The sequence below is a fragment of the Anolis carolinensis genome, unplaced genomic scaffold, assembly GCF_035594765.1.
Source record: "Anolis carolinensis isolate JA03-04 unplaced genomic scaffold, rAnoCar3.1.pri scaffold_8, whole genome shotgun sequence".
Lineage (NCBI taxonomy): Eukaryota > Metazoa > Chordata > Lepidosauria > Squamata > Dactyloidae > Anolis > Anolis carolinensis.
In genome coordinates this window covers 1,513,318-1,534,039 of record NW_026943819.1, presented here as the reverse complement: position 1 = coordinate 1,534,039, position 20,722 = coordinate 1,513,318, and the positions used below count along the sequence as shown (strand labels likewise).

General features: G+C 45.3%; 2 protein-coding genes across 3 annotated transcripts; both read right to left on the bottom strand.

The window, feature by feature from the left end:
- Window positions 1-2,525: 2,525 nt before the first annotated feature.
- On the bottom strand, window positions 2,526-12,099 carry scn2b (sodium voltage-gated channel beta subunit 2). Its single transcript, XM_062960842.1, has 4 exons — window positions 11,861-12,099; window positions 6,547-6,713; window positions 4,622-4,832; window positions 2,526-3,293 (listed from the first exon to the last, which is right to left on the bottom strand). Exons 1-4 carry the CDS (start codon window positions 11,940-11,942, stop codon window positions 3,094-3,096), a joined length of 660 nt encoding a protein of 219 aa, XP_062816912.1. The 5' UTR covers window positions 11,943-12,099; the 3' UTR covers window positions 2,526-3,093.
- A 1,675-nt stretch (window positions 12,100-13,774) lies between these two features.
- mpzl3 (myelin protein zero like 3) lies at window positions 13,775-18,507 on the bottom strand. Of its 2 annotated transcripts, none has more exons than XM_062960841.1 (6): window positions 18,349-18,507; window positions 16,919-17,085; window positions 16,626-16,836; window positions 15,543-15,711; window positions 14,362-14,416; window positions 13,775-14,090 (listed from the first exon to the last, which is right to left on the bottom strand). In XM_062960841.1, the coding sequence occupies exons 1-6, from the start codon at window positions 18,410-18,412 to the stop codon at window positions 14,064-14,066; spliced, it is 693 nt and encodes a 230-aa protein (XP_062816911.1). In that variant the 5' UTR covers window positions 18,413-18,507; the 3' UTR covers window positions 13,775-14,063. The 2 variants fall into 2 exon arrangements, with proteins under 2 accessions (XP_062816911.1, XP_062816910.1); XM_062960840.1 differs by having other exon boundaries at window positions 16,919-17,088; window positions 18,349-18,506.
- Window positions 18,508-20,722: the final 2,215 nt, after the last annotated feature.

The window sequence follows — 20,722 nt, the reverse complement described above, 5'->3', positions numbered from 1 at the left end:
CCTCCTTTCTCCCCCCGAATGGAAAGAATTGGAGGCATCTCTTTGCCCGAGACAGAAAAAGAGAGGCGCACCCCGCTTTATTCATTCCCAGATGGACGGACGGACGGACAGACGGACAGCGGTGGCGATCCCGAAACACGGCGCAGGCAAGGAAAGAAGGGGCGCTGCGAAGGCGGGGTGGGGTGGGGGGCAAAGGGCATCGTCACCGTCATCATCACCATCATCATCATCGGAAGAAGAGGAGGAGGAGGGGGCACAAGGCCTGTTTGGAGGCAGCAGCATCCCCCCAAAGCCGGGATTTCGCCAGGTGAGTGGGGGGCTATTTGAGGGGGGTCTGTTTTGTCTTTTTATGGGGAGGGGGGTTATCGGAGGAGGCTTCGGCCTTGCCCCCCTGGCAGTGAGTTCTCTTGGCAGTCGTGGGTTGTGCTTCTGTGGGAAGGGAGGGGGGTCGTTCCATGCCAAGGGGTCTCCAATTTATAAAAAGTTCCCACCATCATCTTCTTCAATTGTGTGCAAATTTTAACTGTAGCACCAGCCAGCCATGAAACTAAGTTTCCCAAAATATGAGGTCTCTGGTTGCTAGTCTAGACCCCCTTATCGGAAGGGTCGTCATTTAAGAAAATGTCATTTTTGGGGTCTGATAATGAATAATAATAATAATAATAATAATAATAATAATAATAATAATAATAATAATTCGTCAGTGCGACTGTCACCTGCCATCTCAGGTGACAGTCGCATTGATGAAAAACAACAGGAAAAACTCAGCCGCTATCAGGACCTCAAGATTGAACTTCAAAGACTCTGGCAGAAACCAGTGCAGGTGGTCCCGGTGGTGATGGGCACACTGGGTGCCGTGCCAAAAGATCTCAGCTGGCATTTGGAAACAATAGACATTGACAAAATTACAATCGGCCAACTGCAAAAGGCCACCCGACTGGGATCTGTGCGCATCATCCGAAAATACATCACACAGTCCTAGACACTTGGGAAGAGTTCGACTTATGATTTTGTGATACGAAATCCAGCATCTTGTTTGCTGTGTCATACAATATAATAATAATAATAATAATAATAATAATAATAATAATAATAATAATAATAATAATACCCTATTATAATTGTATATTATATATTACATGTAATATTACTAATAATATTGCAGTATAGTGGTATAGTACAATATAGTAATATATAATGCCAATATTGTGCTATGCTAATAATATAATATATTGTATGGACATATAACCTGCATATAACCTGACTCCCCTTTGGGGTGAGAAGGGTGGGATATAAATGTTGTCAGTAAATACATAAATAAATAGAAACTAAAAGTATAAGGATGGCTAAGAAATTGAAACCCTGTGCAGTTTTTTTGTCTGCGGATTCCAATGGAATTAATTTTAACCTATGGGTGCAAAACCCAGCTAAACAAGTTGACCCAAAGTATGCATCGCAATGCGTTGTGACAAATTTTGACCAGAATTCAAACTGCAACAATTTCCATGCAAACCAAGATACGGGCTTGGAATTTTGGCCAAGCATTCTGCTTATGCTGAACATAACACTGCCGGATTTGCAACTAGCTAGTATCTATAACCGCCTTGCGGGATCTCTTCAAATTTGGCACACTTTCATTGCAAATGGTAAAACCTGCCAAAGTTCGAAGCCAATTATTTAAAAAGAGTATGAATATGCTTTTCAATAATATCATCGGAAAGAGATTTTTTTACAAGACTTATATGTTTTTGTTTTGCCATGCAAACATTAAATATCCTGGGTTGTTGTGCATTTTCCGGGCTATATGGCCATGTGCCAGAAGTATTCTGGAACATGGCCATACAGCCCCGAAAACTCACAGCAACCCATCATTTCTTATACTGTAATTATTATTATAATTAGAGGGCAGAGTCAAGTAATACATATTATTGTTATTAGGGAGGGGGCAATAAATGATCATCATTATTATTATTATTATTATTATTATTATTATTATTATTATTATTATTATTATTATTATTATTATAGGGGAGAGATGAGTAATACATTATATTATTAGTATTATTGGCAGAGGTAATAAATTCCTCTTATTATTAGAGGGCAGAGGCAGGTGATAAACTATATTATTGTTGTTATTATTATTAGAGGGAAGAGGAGAGTAATACATCTTATTACAGTAGAGTCTTGCTTATCCAAGCTTCTGGATTATCCAGTGCATTTTTGTAGTCAATGTTTTCAATATATCATGATATTTTGGTGCTAAATTCGTAAATGCAGTAATTACAACATAACATTACTGCGTATTGAACTACTTTTTCTGTCAAATTTGTTGTATAACATGATGTTTTGGTGCCTAATTTGTAAAATCATAATGTAATTTGATTTTTAATAGGCTTTTCCTTAATCCCTCCTTATTATCCAAAATATTTGCTTGTCCAAGGTTCTGCCGGCCCGTTTAGCTTGGATAAGTGAGACTCTACTGTATTATTATGCACAACAACCCAGTGATTCCGGCCAGGAAAGCCTTCAACAACACATTAACTATCCATTTACTCAGGTCAAAGTACATTATGTATCACATTGAAACCAGGATAGCCATACAGTGACTACCAGGACTGTGAGGGACCTTTGGTGAGAACGCAGATGTCCCTTTTGGAAAAAGTTGCTCCCTCTTTTCTCTCTCTGCACAAAATATAAAATGTTATTAGACCCCAAAAATGGCATTTTGTTAAATGACTACCCTTCCAATCAGAGGGTCTAGATCAGCAATTATTGCACTCAGAGACCTCACATTTGGGGAAACCTAGTTGAAAACCTGACTGGCGCTATAGCTCAAATGTGAACAAAACTGGAGACATGGTGGTAGGAAGGTTTAGACCACTTGGCATGGAACAACCCAGGGGAGAAGGGGCGGTTCAGAATGTGGAGACCCCTCCCCATTCTTGGCAGAGACCCCTCTGAAAGGGAGATAGAGAGAGGGGAAGGCAGTCAAAGGGGAAGGGGCTTCTCTGTCTCTGTGGCCCAGGAGACACACGAGGGAGGGGGCTTGGGAGGTGTGTATGGGCAGGAGTGGGGGTCCCTCCCGCAATCAGTCTACTTGGCCCCCTCCTCGGGGTTCCCTTCTCCGTCGGTCTTGCCCTCCTCCTCCGTCTTCTGGTCGTCGGTGTTGAGCCGCTGCTGCTTCTTCCGCCGGACGCACTTGACGGCCACCAGCGCCAGGATGACCACGGCCAGGAAGCCCCCCACCGTGGCCCCCACAATCACCGCCACCGTGGAGTCGCGCTCCGGGGGCTCTGTGGAGACACACACGGGACCCCCACAATGGGGTCAGCGCCCAGAATGGAGTTGGAGAGGGGGGGGGGTCTCATTCCTGAGCAGAATGCGGAACGGCGCCAAGGCAAAACACACGGCCTCCAAACAATCATATAATAACAATGGTAAAATACACGAAAGCAGCATGACAGCCATGAGGAAATTACAAAAGCAATTCGAGCCTCAAATGATAAGTTGGTGCAAACTCAGCAGTGATCTCAACCACAGATGCAGGCGAAACGTCAGGAGAAAATGCTGCTCAAGCGCAATGGTCACACAGGCCGGACACCACACAACACCCCACTTAAGGGCTCTTCCAGAAAGGCCCTATATCCCAGGATGTGATCCCAGGTTCGGTTGCTGTGAGTATTCAGGGCTGTGTGGCTATGTTCAAGAAGCATTCTCTCCTGACGTTTCATCCACATCTACGGCAGGCATCCTCAGAGGTTGTGACATGCTCTGGGGATGCCTGCCATAGATGTTGGAGAAACGTGAGGAGAGAATGCTTCTGGAACATAGCCATACAGCCCGGAAAATGCACAACAAGCCAGTGATTCTGGCCATGCAAGCCTTCAATGAAACATTGATGCCAAGTTTTTTGCTTATCACAGATTATCTGGCAGTGTGGACTCATATAATCCACTTTAAAGCAGGAAGCCTGGGATAAGATCCTGGGGTATAGGGCTTTGTCTGGAAGAGCCTTATATTACTATTGCCCAAACCAAAGTGAACCGACAGAATAATTTGAGTGTCGGGCAAGACCAGGGTCTGAATCCCCGTCACTTTGGGCAAGTCACACTCTCTCAGCCTTAAAGAGATGGCACTGGGGGGTCTCTCCCTGCTGAGATGACCTAGATAGAGGCACAGAAACAAGACACAAGCAAACAAAACATAACACAAAATACTGCAAAAAATAAATATCACAGAGTGCTTCTGCAACGTAACATAACAGTGTATGCTCCTTCATGCACAGCAAAGTCATTCAAAGCTGAGGCATCGACAGCTCCGGAGCAGATGCAGAGTGCAAACAAAAAGGAAAGATGTTGCGGGTGCTTCTCATTCAAGGGTGCCTTGGGGACTTTCCCCTAGCTCAGGCATGGGCCAACTTCGGCCTTCTCTTTGGGAGTTTTGGACTTCAACTCCCACCATTCCTAGCAGCCGGTTGTTAGGAATGGTGGGAGTTGAAGTCCAAAACACCCGGAGGGAGGGCCGAAGTTGGCCCAGGCCTGCTCTGGTTCCCCTGCGTTGCCCGCTCCCTGCTTGGACCAGGGCTTTAAGGGGGGCTGCACCCCCAAGACCAGGCCCTGACCTTCGGTGATGACTCTGAGCTGGATCTTGCCGTGGCCCTTGTGCCGGTCGGGGGGGTTCATCACGTAGCAGTGGTAGGTGCCCTCGTCCTCCAGCTGCACGTTGCGGAGCGTGAAGGAGACGTCGTTCTTGCTGGGGTTCCCAGTGAACTCGATGCGGTCCCCAAAGCGGTTCTCTTCCATGGGCATCACCTTCAGCTTGAACTGCAGGAACTGGCAAGGGACGGAGAAACAGGTCTAGTTTATTTATTTACAGTATTTATATTCCGCCCTTCTTTCTCACCCGGAAGGGGACTCAGGGCGGATTACAATGAACACATATATGGCAAACATTCAATGCCAACAGACAAACAACATACAGTATAGACAGACACAGAGGCATTTAACATTTTTCCAGCTTCACGATTCCGGCCACAAGAGGAGCTGTTGCTTCACCATCCACTAGTCCCTCTGCTTCCTGATTATTATTATTATTATTATTATTATTATTATTATTATTATTATTTACAATATTTATATTCAGCCCTTCTTTCTCACCCCGAAGGGGACTCAGGGCGGATTACAATGAACACATATATGGCAAACATTCAATGCCAACAGACAAACAACATTCACTTTAGACAGACACAGAGGCATTTTAACATCTTTCCAGCTTCACGATTCCGGCCACAGGGGGAGCTGTTGCTTCACCGTCTAGTAGTGGCTGTACTTCCTCGTTCCTTTTCCTCGTGTTTTGCTGGCAGTTTTATGGTGTTGTAAATTAGTTAAATTAGCCTCCCGTATAAAGCGTACCTAAATTTTCCCTACTTGACAGATGCAACTGTCTTTCGGGGCTGCATAGGTCAACAGCAAGCCGGGGCTATTTTTTTTTAATGGTCGTAGGCTTAACCCGACCCGGGCTTCGAACTCATGACCTCTCGGTCAGTAGTGATTTATTGCAACTGGTTACTAGCCAGCTGCGCCACAGCCCGGCCCCCTGCTTTTCCCGCTCCCCTGCTTGGACCAGGGTCTAGTTCCCATGCTTTGCCCAATCTCTGCTTGGACCAGGGTCTAGTTCAGTGATGGCCAACCTATGACACGCGTGTCAGCACTGACACGCCTAGTCATTTTTGCTGACACACTGCTGCCTGCAGATTGATTGGATGACTATGTCTTTTGTGGCCAAATTTGGTGTGATTTTGTCCAGTGGTTTTGTTGTTTACTCCATGGGAATTATGCACATTACATTTATATATATATATACTAGCTGTGCCCGGCCACGCGTTGCTGTGGCAAAGTGGTGGTGGTATTGGTTAAAAATTGTTGTGTAATTTTTATTTGACGTTATTTGCAATTTTTTATTAATTTTATTGTAAGTTATATTTTTATTTATTATATTTTATTATTTTCTTGTATTATTTTTAGTTATTTTCTGTTATTATAGTATTTTATTGTATTAATTTTTTAGTGTTTTTTATTATTTTTTATTGGGTTGCTAGGAGACCAAGTTGGAGGAGCTTAGCCTTCTAACTGGCAGCAATTGGATAAAAACAATTATTCCTCTCTCTCTAATTAGGACTTTATTTTTCTTTTCTTTTTGTTGTATCAACCTAGAGGCGTGGATGATGGGTTGTGTTGTCAAATTTCGAGGTTGGGGGGCCTGTAGTTTTGTTGTTTTGTGGGTCGCCGTGATGCCATCACTCTTTTATATATAGATTATACATTTTTGTTATTTAAACTATACATATTGCAAAATTATGGTGTTTTTTTTTCTCAAAGTGACACACCACCCAAGTCATGCTAGGTATTTTGGTGAATTTTGACACACCAAGTGCAAAAGGTTGCCCATCATTGGTCTAGTTCCCCTGCTTTGCCCAGTCTCTGCTTGGACCTGGGGAGGAGAGGAAAACAAAGCCCAGGGAGGATCTGCCACTGCGATAAAACTCACCAGCTCTTCTGTGCAGTTGTCACAACCCTGGTAGGTCCAGTTGAGGGAGAACTGCTTCTTCTCCACCTGGTAGCAGGAGTTGAAGGTGCAGGTGAGGCGGATGGAGGAGCCGTTGAGGGCGTAGATGGTGGGCGGGGCCATCACCTCCATGGCCTGGATGCTGGGCACTGTGAGAGAAGGAGCCAAGGATGGGTTTAGCAAGGGGCCAATAATCATCATAATCATCATGATGATGATTATTATTGCTATTATTTATTTATATATATTTATTAAACTTATATACCGCTACTCCCAGTTTGGCTCAGAGCGGTTTACAAAAATAGATTAAAACAATACACTTGGCTTTAAAATAACAATAAAAACAACAATAAAAGCAACAATAAAAACAGACATAGCCCCGAGTTTTTCACCCATTGAAAGCTTGTCGGAAGAGCAAGGTTTTGCAGGCTTTCCGAAAGGCAAGTAGGTCTCGGGTGGTTCGAGTTTCAACTGGCAAGGCATTCCACAATTGAGGGGCTACAATCGAGAAGGCTCTCTGCCTAGTAGAAGACAAAGGATAAGTCCGTATGTTAGGGACTTCCAGCAAATTTTGGTCTTTGGACCGAAGTAATCTCTGGGGTTGGTAGGGGGATAAGCGGGCCCTCAGGTACGCCGGCCCCAGACCATGTAAGGCCTTGAAAGTTAGTACCAGTATCTTGAAAGTAATCCGGTACTCGATCGGCAGCCAGTGCAGCTGTTGAAGAATTGGGGTGATACGCCACCTCGCCGGCACCCCGGCGAGAAGACGAGCCGCCGCATTCTGCACCAGCTTCAGTTTCCGGATCACTGACAGAGGAAGGCCAATGTAGAGGGCGTTACAGTAGTCGAGCCTCGAGATGACCGTCGCCTGGATCACCGTCGCCAGGTCGTTCCTAGATAGGTAGGGAGCCAGTTGCCTAGCCTGACGTAGATGGAAAAACGCAGATCTGCTCACAGCAGATAAGTAGAGGTAGGATGGCCATCTTTTGGGGATGCTTTGATTATGGGGTGGTTGTATGTTTTCCAGGCTGTATGGCCATGTTCCAGAAGCATTCTCTCCTGACGTTTCGCCCACATCTATGGCAGGCATCCTCAGAGGTTGTGAGGTATGGAGAAACTAAGCAAGGAAGGTTTGATTATGTTTTTCCTGCATGAAGCCAGAAGGGGGTTGGACTAGATGGCCTTTAGAAGAGTGGATCTCTGCCTGTACAGGGCTCCTGTTATTAATCTGGCTGCCCATCTGTGAACTAGTTGAAGCTTCCAAACTGGCAGCCCCACATAGAGAGCAATGCAGTAGTCCAAACGGGATGTGACTAAGGCGTGAACTCCCATGGCCAGATCTGGCATCTCAAGGTGCGGGCCCAGCTGGCGCATGAGTTTTAATTGTGCAAAGGTGCTCCTGGCCACCACCGACACCTGGGGTTCCAGGGTCAGTGATCAGTCCAGACTGTGGACCTGTGTCTTCAGGGGGAGAGTAGAACAAAGCAGTGCTTGATGGAGCAATATTGGTTGGCCCTGCGCCATCACTATGTCGATGTGTTAACAATAACAACAATGGCAACTACACCTATTGCTAACTGGCAAATAGAAGGAGAAAATGTGGAGGCAGTGACAGACTTTATATTTCTAGGCGCGAAGATCATTGCAGCCAGGAAATCAGAAGATGTTTCCATCTTGGGAGGAGAGCAATGGCCAACCTGGACAAAATACAGTAATAATAATAATAATAATAATAATAATAATAATAATAATAATAATAATAAAAAAAAAACTTTATTTATACCCCGCCACCATCTCCCCAGCGGGGACTCGGGGTGGCTAACATGGGGCCATGCCCAAAGCAATACAATATAATAAAATATAAAACAGAGTCTCACTTATCCAAGCCTCGCTTATCCAAGCCTCTGGATAATCCAAGCCATTTTTGTAGTCAATGTTTTCAATATATCGTGATATTTTGTTGCTAAATTCGTAAATACAGTAATTACAACATAACATTACTGTCTATTGAACTACTTTTTCTGTCAAATTTGTTGTATAACATGAAGTTTTGGTGTTTAATTTGTAAAATCATTACATAATTTGATGTTTAATAGGCTTTTCCTTAATCCCTCCTTATTATCCAAGATATTCGCTTATCCAAGCTTCTGCCGGCCCATTTAGCTTGGCTAAGTGAGACTCTACTGTAGTGAAGAGCAGAGACATCCCACTGGCAACGAAGGAAGGTCCGCATAGTCAAAGCCATGGGATTCCCCATAGTGACCTATGGATGCAAGAGCTGGACCATAAGGAAGCCTGAGCAAAGGAAGATAGACGCTTTTATAGAATCATAGAATCATAGAATAGTAGAGTTGGAAGAGACCCCATGGGCCATCCAGTCCAGCCCCCTGCCGAGAAGCAGGAAATCGCATTCAAAGCACCCCCGACAGATGGCCATCCAGCCTCTGCTTAAAAAGCCTCCAAAGAAGGAGCCTCCACCACAGTCCGGGGGAGAGAGTTGAACAGCCCTTCTCACAGTGAGGCAGTTCTTCCTGATGTTCAGGTGGAATCTCCTTTCCTGTAGTTTGAAGCCATTGTTCCCTTGCGTCCCAGTCTGCAGGGCAGCAGAAAACAAGCTCCCTCCCTCCTCCCTATGACTTCCCTTCACGTATTTGTACATGGCTATCATGTCTCCTCTCAGCCTTCTCTTCTGCAGGCTAAACATGCCCAGCTCTTTAAGCCGCTCCTCATAGGGCTTGTTCTCCAGACCTTTGATCATTTGAACTCTGGTGTTGGAGGAAAATCCTGAGAGTGCCTTGGACCACAAGAAGATCCAACCAGTCCAGCCTCCAGGAAATAATGCCCTGTGGCTGCTCACTGGAAAAAAGAACGTTAGAGGCAAAGCTGAAGTATTTTGGCCACATCATGAGGAGACAGGAAAGCTTGGAAAAGATCATGATGCTGGGGAAAAAGGAAGGAAAAAGGAAGAGAGGCCGACCAAGGGCGAGATGGATGGACGGTATCCTTGAAGTGACTGGCTGGACCTTGACGGCTGACAGGGAGCTCTGGCCTAGACTGGTCCACGAAGTCATGAAGAGTCAGAAACAATTATGTGACTGAGCAGCAGCAGCAACAATAACAACAACCCTATTGCAGTTGGACAAGAAGGTGATGAGAGACAAAATCTTTGAGATGGATGTATCTGACAACTTATGGGCTAGTAAACAGCAGGGTTTCACTATGTGGTGTCCCCTAATAAAGGGTGACCACACCTGGGTTGAGATCTGGCAGCAGAAGGCCCTCCAAAGCAGGGGTCCCCAAACTTTTTAAACTGGGGTCCAGTTCACGGTCCCTCAGACAGCTGAAGGGCTAGACTATCGTTTTTTTTATTAAAAAAACTATGAACAATTTCCCATGCACACTGCACATATCTTATTTTGAAGTAAAAAAAACCAAAAGGGGAACAAATACACCCTCAATGTTAATAATAATAAGGCCTTCGGAGATAGTCATTAATTAATCAGCCCCAGTGGGTTTTTAATAATTTATCCTGTTTTTATTACGGTCTTACCATTATGTGTTTTAAATGAAATTTTTATCTTGTATTGTTGTTTATATTGATACATTGTATTATTGTTTTATCTTTTTATGTTGTGATTGTATTGTGTTGCTTATATTTTGTTCTTATGTTGTTTGGGCCACTGCCCCATGTAAGCCGCCCCGAGTCCCCATGGGGAGATGGTGGCGGGATATAAATAAAGTTTTATTATTATTTATTATTATTATAATCACAACCATGATAAAAATAATAAAGAGGGTTGGAAGAGACCCCTTGGGCCATTTAGTCCAACCCCTTCTGCCTTTTTGCACCAAAAGCACAAGCAAAGCACCCCTTACAGATGGCCACCCAGCCTCAATGTTAATAATAATAATAATAATAATAATAATAATAATAATAATAATAATAAAGATCTCAGCCGGCATTTGGAAACAATAGACATTGACAAAATTACGATCTGTCAACTGCAAAAGGCCACCCTACTGGCATCTACGCGCATCATCCGAAAATACATCACACAGTCCTAGACACTTGGGAAGTGTTCGACTTGTGATTTTGTGAAATTAAATCCAGCATATCTATCTTGTTTGCTGTGTCATACAATAAAATTATAATAATAATTAATAATAATAATAATAATAAGAGGGTTAGAAGACCCTCTGGGCCATTGAGTCCAACCCCCTTCTGCCTCTGTGCACCAAAAGCACAAGCAAAGCACCCCTGACAGATGGCCACCCAGCCTCAATGTTAATAATAATAATAATAATAATAATAATAATAATAATAATAATAATAATAATAATAAATACATCACATAGTCCTAGACACTTGGGAAGTGTTCGACTTGTGATTTTGTGATACGAAATCCAGCATGTCTATCTTGTTTGCTGTGTCATACAATAATCACACAGTCCTAAATGCTTGGGAAGTGTTCAACTTGTGATTTTGTGATACGAAATCCAGCATATCTATCTCATTTGCTGTGTTATGCTGTGTCCTTCTGTCAATAATAATAATCATAATAATGAGGGTTGGAAGAAATCGCTTGGGCCATTTAGTCCAACTCCCTTCTTCCTTTGTGCACCAAAAGCACTAGCAAAGCACCCCTTAATAATTAATTAAATAATGATTAAAATACCATGATAAACAAGCCAAGAGGAGGAGGCAGCCGCCACTGCGAGGGCCGGATAAATGTCTTCAATGGGCCGCATGTGGCCCACGGGCCATAGTTTGGGGACCCCTGCTCCAAAACTTTGCTTGTTTTTCCTGGCCCTGAGCCTTGTTCCCCTCCCAGACATATGACCCCATTCCTGGCAGGGCAGGGGAGGGCTATTTCGCAAGGGGAAGGGGCCTGGGAAGGGGGGCGCATGCGCAGCCTGGCAGGACACTAGGGGCCAATGGCCTGGGAGACCTCCTTGCCCTCCTTCCTTCCTTCCTTTCTCTCCCTTTTTGCCGCAGTCTCTGCAGAAGGGTGCTGACCAGGGTGCTGGCCCAGGCCCAGGCCCCGCCTCCCCCTCCCCTTGAAGGTCCCCCCCCTCCCTCTCTCTCTTTGCTTCCTTCTCTGCTTGGGATCGAGGGGCTCCTGGACCCCTCCCCACCCTCACCCCCATCAGAGCGACCCTCCAAAGCTCCCCAGAAGCAACTCTGTCCAATCCTTGAGGAGGAAGGGGGGGGGGGGGTTGTGGCCCCTGCTGCGTCACTCCAAGGGGTCTCCCCCCCTCCTCCCTCCTCCCCCTCCCCCAAAGGCCACCCACTTACCGCTGGAGAGGAAGGCGAAGAGGAGCCGGCACAGGACGCCCCCCAGGAGGGCGGCCAAGGCCGGAGGGGCGTCGCGGAGCATCCCGGCAATTGGGGGGAAAAGGGGAGGGTCTTGGAGAAGGAGGGAGGGAGGGAGGGAGGGGGGAGGTCAGGCGCGCGCAGCCATCCTGGTGATTGAGGGAGGGAGGGTGGGGGGCTCCAAGGGGGCGGGTTCTCCTCCTCCTCCTCCTCCTCTGTCTCTTTCTCCTTCTCGCTTCTCCTGCGCCAAGATGGCCGGGCGGTTCGGGAGGGGGGCTGCGCACGGGATGGGAGGGGGGACTGGGAGGGGGAGGGGGAGGAGGTCGAGCCTATGGTTGGCGGAAGTGAGGGGGAGGGAGGGAGGGAGGGAGGGAGGGGCGGGTGCGGGGAGCAAGGGCAAGGGCCAAGCCAGCCCTCCAAGCACCTTTAAATACACAGAGAGATGGTAGAGATGGTAGGTAGATAGACAGACAGACAGACAGACAGACAGACCTGATGATAGATAGACAGACAAACAGATAGATAGATATGATAAATAGACAGACAGACAGATAAGATAGATAGATAGACATGATGATAGACAGACAGATATGATAGATAGATAGACATGATGATAGATAGACAAACAGATAGATATAGATAGATAGATATGATAGACAAACAGATAGATATGATAGATAGATAGACATGATAGATAGACAAACAGATATGATAGACAGATAAATTGATAGACAAACAGACAGATAAATTGATAGACAAACAGACAGATAGATATGATAGACATGATGATAGACAGACAAACAGATATGATAGATAGACATGATGATAGACAGACAGATATGATAGATAGATAGATAGACATGATGATAGATAGACAAACAGATAGATATAGATAGATAGATATGATAGACAAACAGATAGATATGATAGATAGATAGACATGATAGATAGACAAACAGATATGATAGACAGATAAATTGATAGACAAACAGACAGATAAATTGATAGACAAACAGACAGATAGATATGATAGACATGATGATAGACAGACAGACAGATATGATAGATAGACATGATGATAGACAGACAGATATGATAGATAGATAGATAGACAGACAGATATATATGATAGATAGATAGATAGATAGATAGACATGATGATAGACAGATAGATATGATAGACAGATAAATTGATAGATAGACAGCTATGATAGATATGATGCTAGATAGACAGACAGACAGATAGGTATGATAGACATGATGATACACACAGATGGTAGACAGACAGATAAATTGATAGACAAACAGACAGACAGATATGATAGATAGACATGATGATAGATAGATAGATATGATAGACAGACAGACAGATATGATAGATAGATAGATAGATAGATAGACATGATGATAGATAGACAGACAGATATGATAGATAGTTAGACAGATAGACATGATGATAGACAGCCAGCCAAATTGATAGACAGATAAATTGATAGACAGGTAGATAGATATATCACCGGAGACTAGAGTTGGAAGGGATCCAAAGGCCATCCAGTCCAACCCCATTCTGCCAAGAAGCAGGAAAATCGCATTCAAAGCACCCCCGACAGATGGCCATCCAGCCTCTGCTTCAAAGCCTCCAAAGAAGGATCCTCCACCAGACTCCGGGGCAGAGAGTTCCACTGCTGAACAGCCCTCACAGTGAGGAAGTTCTTCCTAATGTTCAAAGTCATTCAAAGCTGAGGTTACAGAATGCAATGGAAATCACGGACCCCCTGCAGCAGCGCATGCCCCATTATCTCACCCTGGGGGTCTGCACAGGCTTCACCCTTGTCTCCCAAGATCCCCCCCCCCCTCTTATTCCTCCCACCAAAGCAAAAGGAAAGCAGACTGAGCTGGAGAGAGAGGTTTATTAGGGACCCTTGGGACGGAGCCTGGCCCCATTGCCCTGTGTATTGTCTCTATGCCGAATGGGGCCTCCAGCAAGGCTACTAGGAGCCACTGACCACTTCAAGGGGCTGAAGGAATACAAGGGGTCCCCCCAAAAGAGCCGGGGTTGGCAGCAAACCCCAGTCCCAGTCCAAACATCGAGAGAGAGACCGACAGCCAAGAAGTAGGAGAACAGCAGTGTCTCCCAAGGCAGGTCTCCGCTGAACCCCTAAATGGCAGGCTTCTCCCCGTCCGGTCAGTAGGGATCATCATCATCTGTGTCCTGAACAGGAAGCAGAAAAGAGAGAGGAGGAAATGGGTGCAGGCGGGAGCTTGGTCAGAGAATATCCACCCTAATATCCAGCCTATCCCAGAATGCAACACCATTTTTGTTCCTGGGTTATACAGCACATTTTGCTATATAGCAGGCATGGGCAAATTTTGGGCCTAGAGGTGTTTTGGACTCCAACTCCCACAATTCCTGGCCTCAGGCCCTTTCCTTTTCTCCCTCAACCGCTTAAGCAAATGCATAGACAAATGCGGGTTCCACTTACCAGGCACCGCAGGCAGCATCTGGCCAGCTTTTCCCGGCATCCAGGAGGCTCTGGGCTGAGAGAGAGTGCAAGAGAATTGGAGGGGAATAATAATAATAATAATAAGAAGAAGAAGAAGAAGAACAAGAAGAAGCAGACAAAGAATCAGTACAAGAAAACCGCACTACAAACTAGAGCTGACAGCTGGCACAACAAAACATTGCATGGAAAGTTCCTTGACAAAATACATCTCACAGTCCTAGACACTTGGGAAGTGTTTGACTTGTGATTTTGTGATACAAAATCCAGCATATCTATCTTGTTTTATTTTTATACCCCGCTCCATCTCCCCAAAGGGACTCGGGGCGGCTTACATGGGGCCAAGCCCAGGCAACAGATAATATAAAAACACAACAATAAAACAAGTCAATCAACAATAAAACAAGTCATAAAACAAATGAGGTCACATACAATAATAATAAATATACTATGACAAAATCCTGGGTTGGCTCCAAAAAAGAACTGGGCCAGAGAAAGTGTAAATAGTGTCAGTTATAATCAGGGAGAGGTAGATACCCGAACTAAAGGCCGGGCTGTGGCGCAGCTGGCTAGTAACCAGCTGCAATAAATCACTACTGACCGAGAGGTCATGAGTAGAAGCCCGGGTCGGGTTAAGCCCCTGACCATTAAATAGCCCGGCTTGCTGTTGACCTATGCAGCCCCGAAAGACAGTTGCATCTGTCAAGTAGGGAAATTTAGATACGCTTTATGCGGGGAGGCTAGTTTAACTAATTTACAACACCATAAAACTGCCAGCAACATGCCGGAAAGGAATGAGGAAGTACAGTCTCTAGTGGACGGTGAAGCAACAGCTCCCCCTGTGGCCGGAATCGTGAAGTTGGAAAAATGTAAAAAATGCCTCTGTGTCTGTCTATACTGTACGTTGTTTGTCTGTTGGCATTGAATGTTTGCCATATATGTGTTCATTGTAATCCGCCCTGAGTCCCCTTCGGGGTGAGAAGGGCGGAATATAAATACTGCAAATAAATAAATAAATAAATAAATAAACTATTGTTCCCATTAAAGTGCTGGGGAATTGCAGAATGGAGCTGCGGGTGGATCCACAAAACCCACCAGGAAATAAATAAATAAGGCGAACCCCACAAAACCCCCAGCCAGGAAAAAGGGAATGAGTTCCTTACTCATCGGAGACTTCGATGGAGGACTTCTTGTAGCCAAACTTCCTTTTCTTGGCTTTCAGCAGCCCAGACTTCTTTCCCATCCGGACCAGCAGCAGGGCCACCACCACAGCCGAAGGGAGGAAGACCAGGAGGGAGAGCAGTCCGGCAGAGGTCAGTTGGAAGGAGGCACCTGGGCAGGAGGCCAGATCGAAGAGGGTCAGTGTTGCCCTCCAACCTCAAGACACCTTTTCGCCCGGCCACACCAAAGTCCAGTAGTACTAACTACAACAGTTTGTTTTAGAAAGCATATACAAAAGGGAGGGAAAGAGCATTTCCCAAAAGAATAGTAGAAGATAAGTTATAAAATAGCAGCAGTCCATATACAAAAGAACAGTAGCCCAAAAATGGCAAAGTACATGAAATCAAGGAAGTCAGGATCACGGGCATAAATTCATAAGCATGAAAGCAGGAACTTTTTCCAAAGCTAAACTCATCCAGGAACAGGGCCGTAGCCAGAAAAACATTTCGGGAGGGGTTTTGAAAATTTCGGGGGGGGGGTTGAACTCCTGACCCAGCTGCCCCCCAGGTTCAGACCTGTCAATATCTGCTTGAGATAATGCCTGGAGGGACTCTTAATGTTTTACATCTCATAGACTTAGCATGGGGATTTGGTTAACCAATTAAAATTCATGAGTAAACCAGGGTTTTTTTTTTAACCTGAAAAATTTCGGGGGGGGGAGGGGGGTTGAACCCCTAAAACCTCCCCCCCCCCTCGCTACAGTCCTGTCCAGGAACATAGGCAAACACAGGAAACGTGAATCATAAACTTGAGAGCTGAAACAGGAACTTAATTTAAGCCCAATTAATCAATCCTTCACTCTCTCCCTGCAGAGTCCTAATCCGATATCATGGGAAAACTCCCCTTCAGCTGAAGGTTGATTCCTAAGAGAAATAGATATTTCCCTGTTGCTAACGGATGAATATTGAAATCCAAAATATTCTCGTCAACTGCTGGCACTTCTCTCCGATCTAAAGCCTGCATTTCACCCTGATCACACACAGACTTCTCAGTAGGAGTTCTCCTTCCCAGAAGCAGGGCCTCACCTCTGAGAGTGACGGTCAACAGCGTCTGGGGGATGTTGTGCTGCACGTCTGGAGGATTCCTTACAGTGCAAGTGAAGGTCCCGTTGTCGTCCAGCGAGGGATTCAAGATGCGGATGGAGGCATCGCTCTTGCTGACGTCTCCGGCCCAGAGGACACGGCCCCGGAAGGTGCCCCCCTGTGCTGGGAAGGCCTGGGACTGGTAGTGGAAGACCTGGGGAGGGGCAGCAGAGGTGTCAAGTGGGTCAACTTGGATCTCAGAGGCCTGCCTTCCCCACCCCTCCGCCTGCACTCACGGGCTCCACGCTGCCCCCGGCTCGTGGTCGGAAGGTCCAGTCAACGGTCAGCTTCTCGGTGAGGGGGGCGGAGGACCTGAACCAGCACTTGAGGGTCACCGGCTCCCCCACAAAGGCCTGGACTCTGGGGTCAACCTGGATCTCCAAGGAGCGGGCTCCGGCCACGGCTGCTGCCGAGAGACACAAAGGTGACCCCACTGAGCCTCAGAGGGGACAAAGACCCTTCCCCAAAACAAAGCCAGTGGCTCTCTCCCCCATCAGACCCCTAGGTACAAAAATCAAAGATACTGCTGTGACCTCACCACTAGGTAACCATTGCCCAAAGTTACTTCAAGTCTCTAATACATTATAGGATGACACAATACTGGGGAGTTTTACCAACCAGTCCCCCTTTGACCATCAACTTAGTACTGAAACCGGGCTTGGATTGGGGCCACTGACTTCTCTGCCGACACAATTGGCCTTAATTGCCTTTGTTCTGATGTCTTGCTCCTGGGCTTCAAGGATCAGGCCTTCTGTCTCCTTCTTCAGGGTCCCAGTAGACAAAGAATCAGTACAAGAAAACCGCACTACAAACTAGAGCTGACAGATGGCACAACAAAACAATGCATGGAAAGTTCCTTGACAAAATTGAAGGAAAAGCTGATAAGGAGAAGACCTGGCTCTGGCTCACAAATGGGACCCTGAAGAAGGAGACAGAAGGCCTGATCCTTGCAGCCCAGGAGCAAGACATCAGGACAAAGGCAATTAATAATAATAATAATAATATAATAATAATAATAATAATAATAATAATGGAAGACCTGGCTCTGGCTCATGAATGGGACCCTGAAGAAGGAGACAGAAGGCCTGATCCTTGCAGTCCAGGAGTAAGACATCAGGACAAAGGCAATTCAGGCCAAGGTCGAAAAATCAGCTGATGACCCAAACTGCAGACTGTGCAAGGAAACTGATGGATCATATCCTCAGCTGCTGTAAAAAAAAAAAGGGCCTGAGGCTGTTAGGAATGGTGGGAGTTGAAGTCCAAAACACCTGGAGGGTCCAAATTTGCCCATAGCTGAGTTAAACCCAGTGACAACAAACCAGCATCTGCAAGGCTTGCTAGACAAGTCAATTTTCCTGTTGAGCACCATTGTAAACAAAGCACAAGAGACCCGCTGTGCTATCTCAAAGGGCCACGAGGGGGCGTTGGGGATATTTTTCCTGTTGACAAAGGTGGGGTTTGGGGAGGGGGGCAGGGACCCCCAGTTTAGGGAGCCCTGGACAATTCCGAAGAGTCCCTTTCCCATTCGAGAAGGCGGGAGGGCCGGTGGATGTCGGGCTTTCATCAGACATCATCCTCCCCCCCTCTCGCTCTTCCAAGGGCTCCAGGTGGGAGGGTTTCCCCACCACCTGGCTCGCCCCCCTCCCCATATGCTCCCCCCCCTCACCGAGAAGGAGGATCCGCAGCCCCGGCAGGAGGGGGGTCCGGGCTCGGCGCGGCTCGGCCCCCATCCCGGAAACCCTCCTGGCTTCTTCCTGGGACGCCTACCTGCCGGGCAGGTGAGGCAGGAAGGGGCGGGGCCTCGCGGGACTCCCTCCCCAAGCCTTGGAGCCGAGGGGCCGCTTGAGGGGTTCAAACCACCCCCGACATTGTTCAGATCCAAGAAAAAAAAACCTGGTTTGCTCAGGTGAATTAAACCTTAAGAGTCCCTCCAGAAGTGCAAGCCCAATCTCCACTACATTTTAATTATTCGCATTATCATTACCTCGCTCTTTTCCTGATTGCTTGATATTATTCAGGACTCCTCCCTACCTAATGCGATTTTAATTTTTTTCGTGTCAGGAGCAACCTGAGTTGCTTCTGGAGTGAGAGAATTGGCCGTCTGCAAGGACGTTGCCCAGGGGACGCCCGGATGTTTTGATGATTTTACCATCCTTGTGGGAGGCTTCTCTCGTGTCCCCGCATGGAGCTGGAGCTGATAGAGGGAGCTCATCCACACTCTCCCTGGGTGGGATTCGAACCTGGCAGCCTTCAGGTCAGCAACCCAACCTTCAAGTTACAAGGCTTTTATCCCCTAGGCCACCGGAGGCTCCGACCTAATGCGATCTTAAATGACTCTATTGCACTTTATCTATTTACGAATTTTTTACTCATAATGTGCACCTTGCTTATCCACTATTGCAACCTCATTGTTTTTAATTCGATGTTTTAATTCTGTGTTGTGTTTTTTGGCCTATTGTGTATATTTTGTTATTGGTTTCTGTTTTTGTCCTTTGATGTGTCATATTTTATCATTGCTTGTTTTTTGATTTTGCTGTAAGCCGCCCCGAGTCCCCTTCGGGGGAGATGGAGGCGGGATATAAATAAACTTATTATTATTATTTTATTATGACACAGCAAACAAGATAGACATGCTGGATTTCATATCACAAAATCACAAGTCGAACACTTCTCAAGTGTCTAGGACTGTGTAGTATTATTATTATTATTATTATTATTATTATTATTATTATTATTATTATTACCTTTCTACCCATTTACACTGCAATAGCAGCTATAGCTGGCATACTGGAAAAGACCAAGTTGGTCTATCCACAGCTGGTTGGCATAAGGCATTTAAAAGGTAAAGGTTTCCCCTGACGTTAAGTCCAGTCGTGACCGACTCTGGGGGTTGGTGCTCATCTCCATTTCTAAGCCAAAGAGCCGGCGTTGTCCGTAGACACCTCCAAGGTCATGTGGCCACTGGCATGACTGCATGGAGCACCGTTACCTTCCCGCCGGAGCAGTACCTATTGATCTACTCACGTTGACATGTTTTCAGACTGCTAGGTTGGCAGGAGCTGGAGCTAACAGCGGGCACTCACTCCGCTCCCGGGGTTTGAACCTGGGACCTTTCGGTCTGCAAGTTCAGCAGCTCAGTACCTTAACACACTTTGCCACCAGGGCGTCTTAAGGCATTTAAGGTGGACACAAAAAACCTGAAATAGGATTAAAATTAAAATTAATATATACATAAAACATAATGTATATACTTGAGTATAAGCCTAGTTTTTCAGCCCTTTTTTTAAGACTGAAAAAGCCCCCCTCGGCTTATACTCAAGTGAGGGTCCTGGTTGGCTTATATTTGGGTCAGCCTATACTCGAGAATATATGGTACCTTTATTATTTTTCTCTATTATTATTGGTATTATTACATTTATTAGTTTTCTCTATTATTTTGCTACTATTACATTTATTTTACTCTATTTTTATTATTATTATTAACATATTTATTATTTCACTCTGATCTTATTATTAGTATTATTATTGCATTTATTATATTACTCTATTATTACTTGCATTATTTTCCAGTATTTATTATTATTATTACATGTATTATTTTACTGTATTATTATTAAAATGATACATAAGCACATTTACATTGAAGAAGATGAGAATAATGATTTAATCAGAGTTGGACAGTCTTATCTTAAATTTGGGCTTTATGTAAATATTCAAAAACATTTAACCTACTGATGCCTCAATTCATGTCATTTTATTGGTATCTATTTTTATTTCTGAAATTCACCACCCTCGGCTTATACTGGAGTCAATGATTTCCCAGTTTTTTTGTGGTAAAATTAGGTGCCTTGGCTTATATTCGGGGCAGCTTATATTTGAGTATACGGTAATTAAAATAAATCCCAATGATGAGACACATCATCCAAAAGCGAGGTCTAAGACCATTTGGATGAATGGACCGAACTATTTATGTGTTTTAAACTTTGTATACTGTTTTTATTAAGTACAGTAGTCTCACTTATCCAAACTAAATGGGCCGG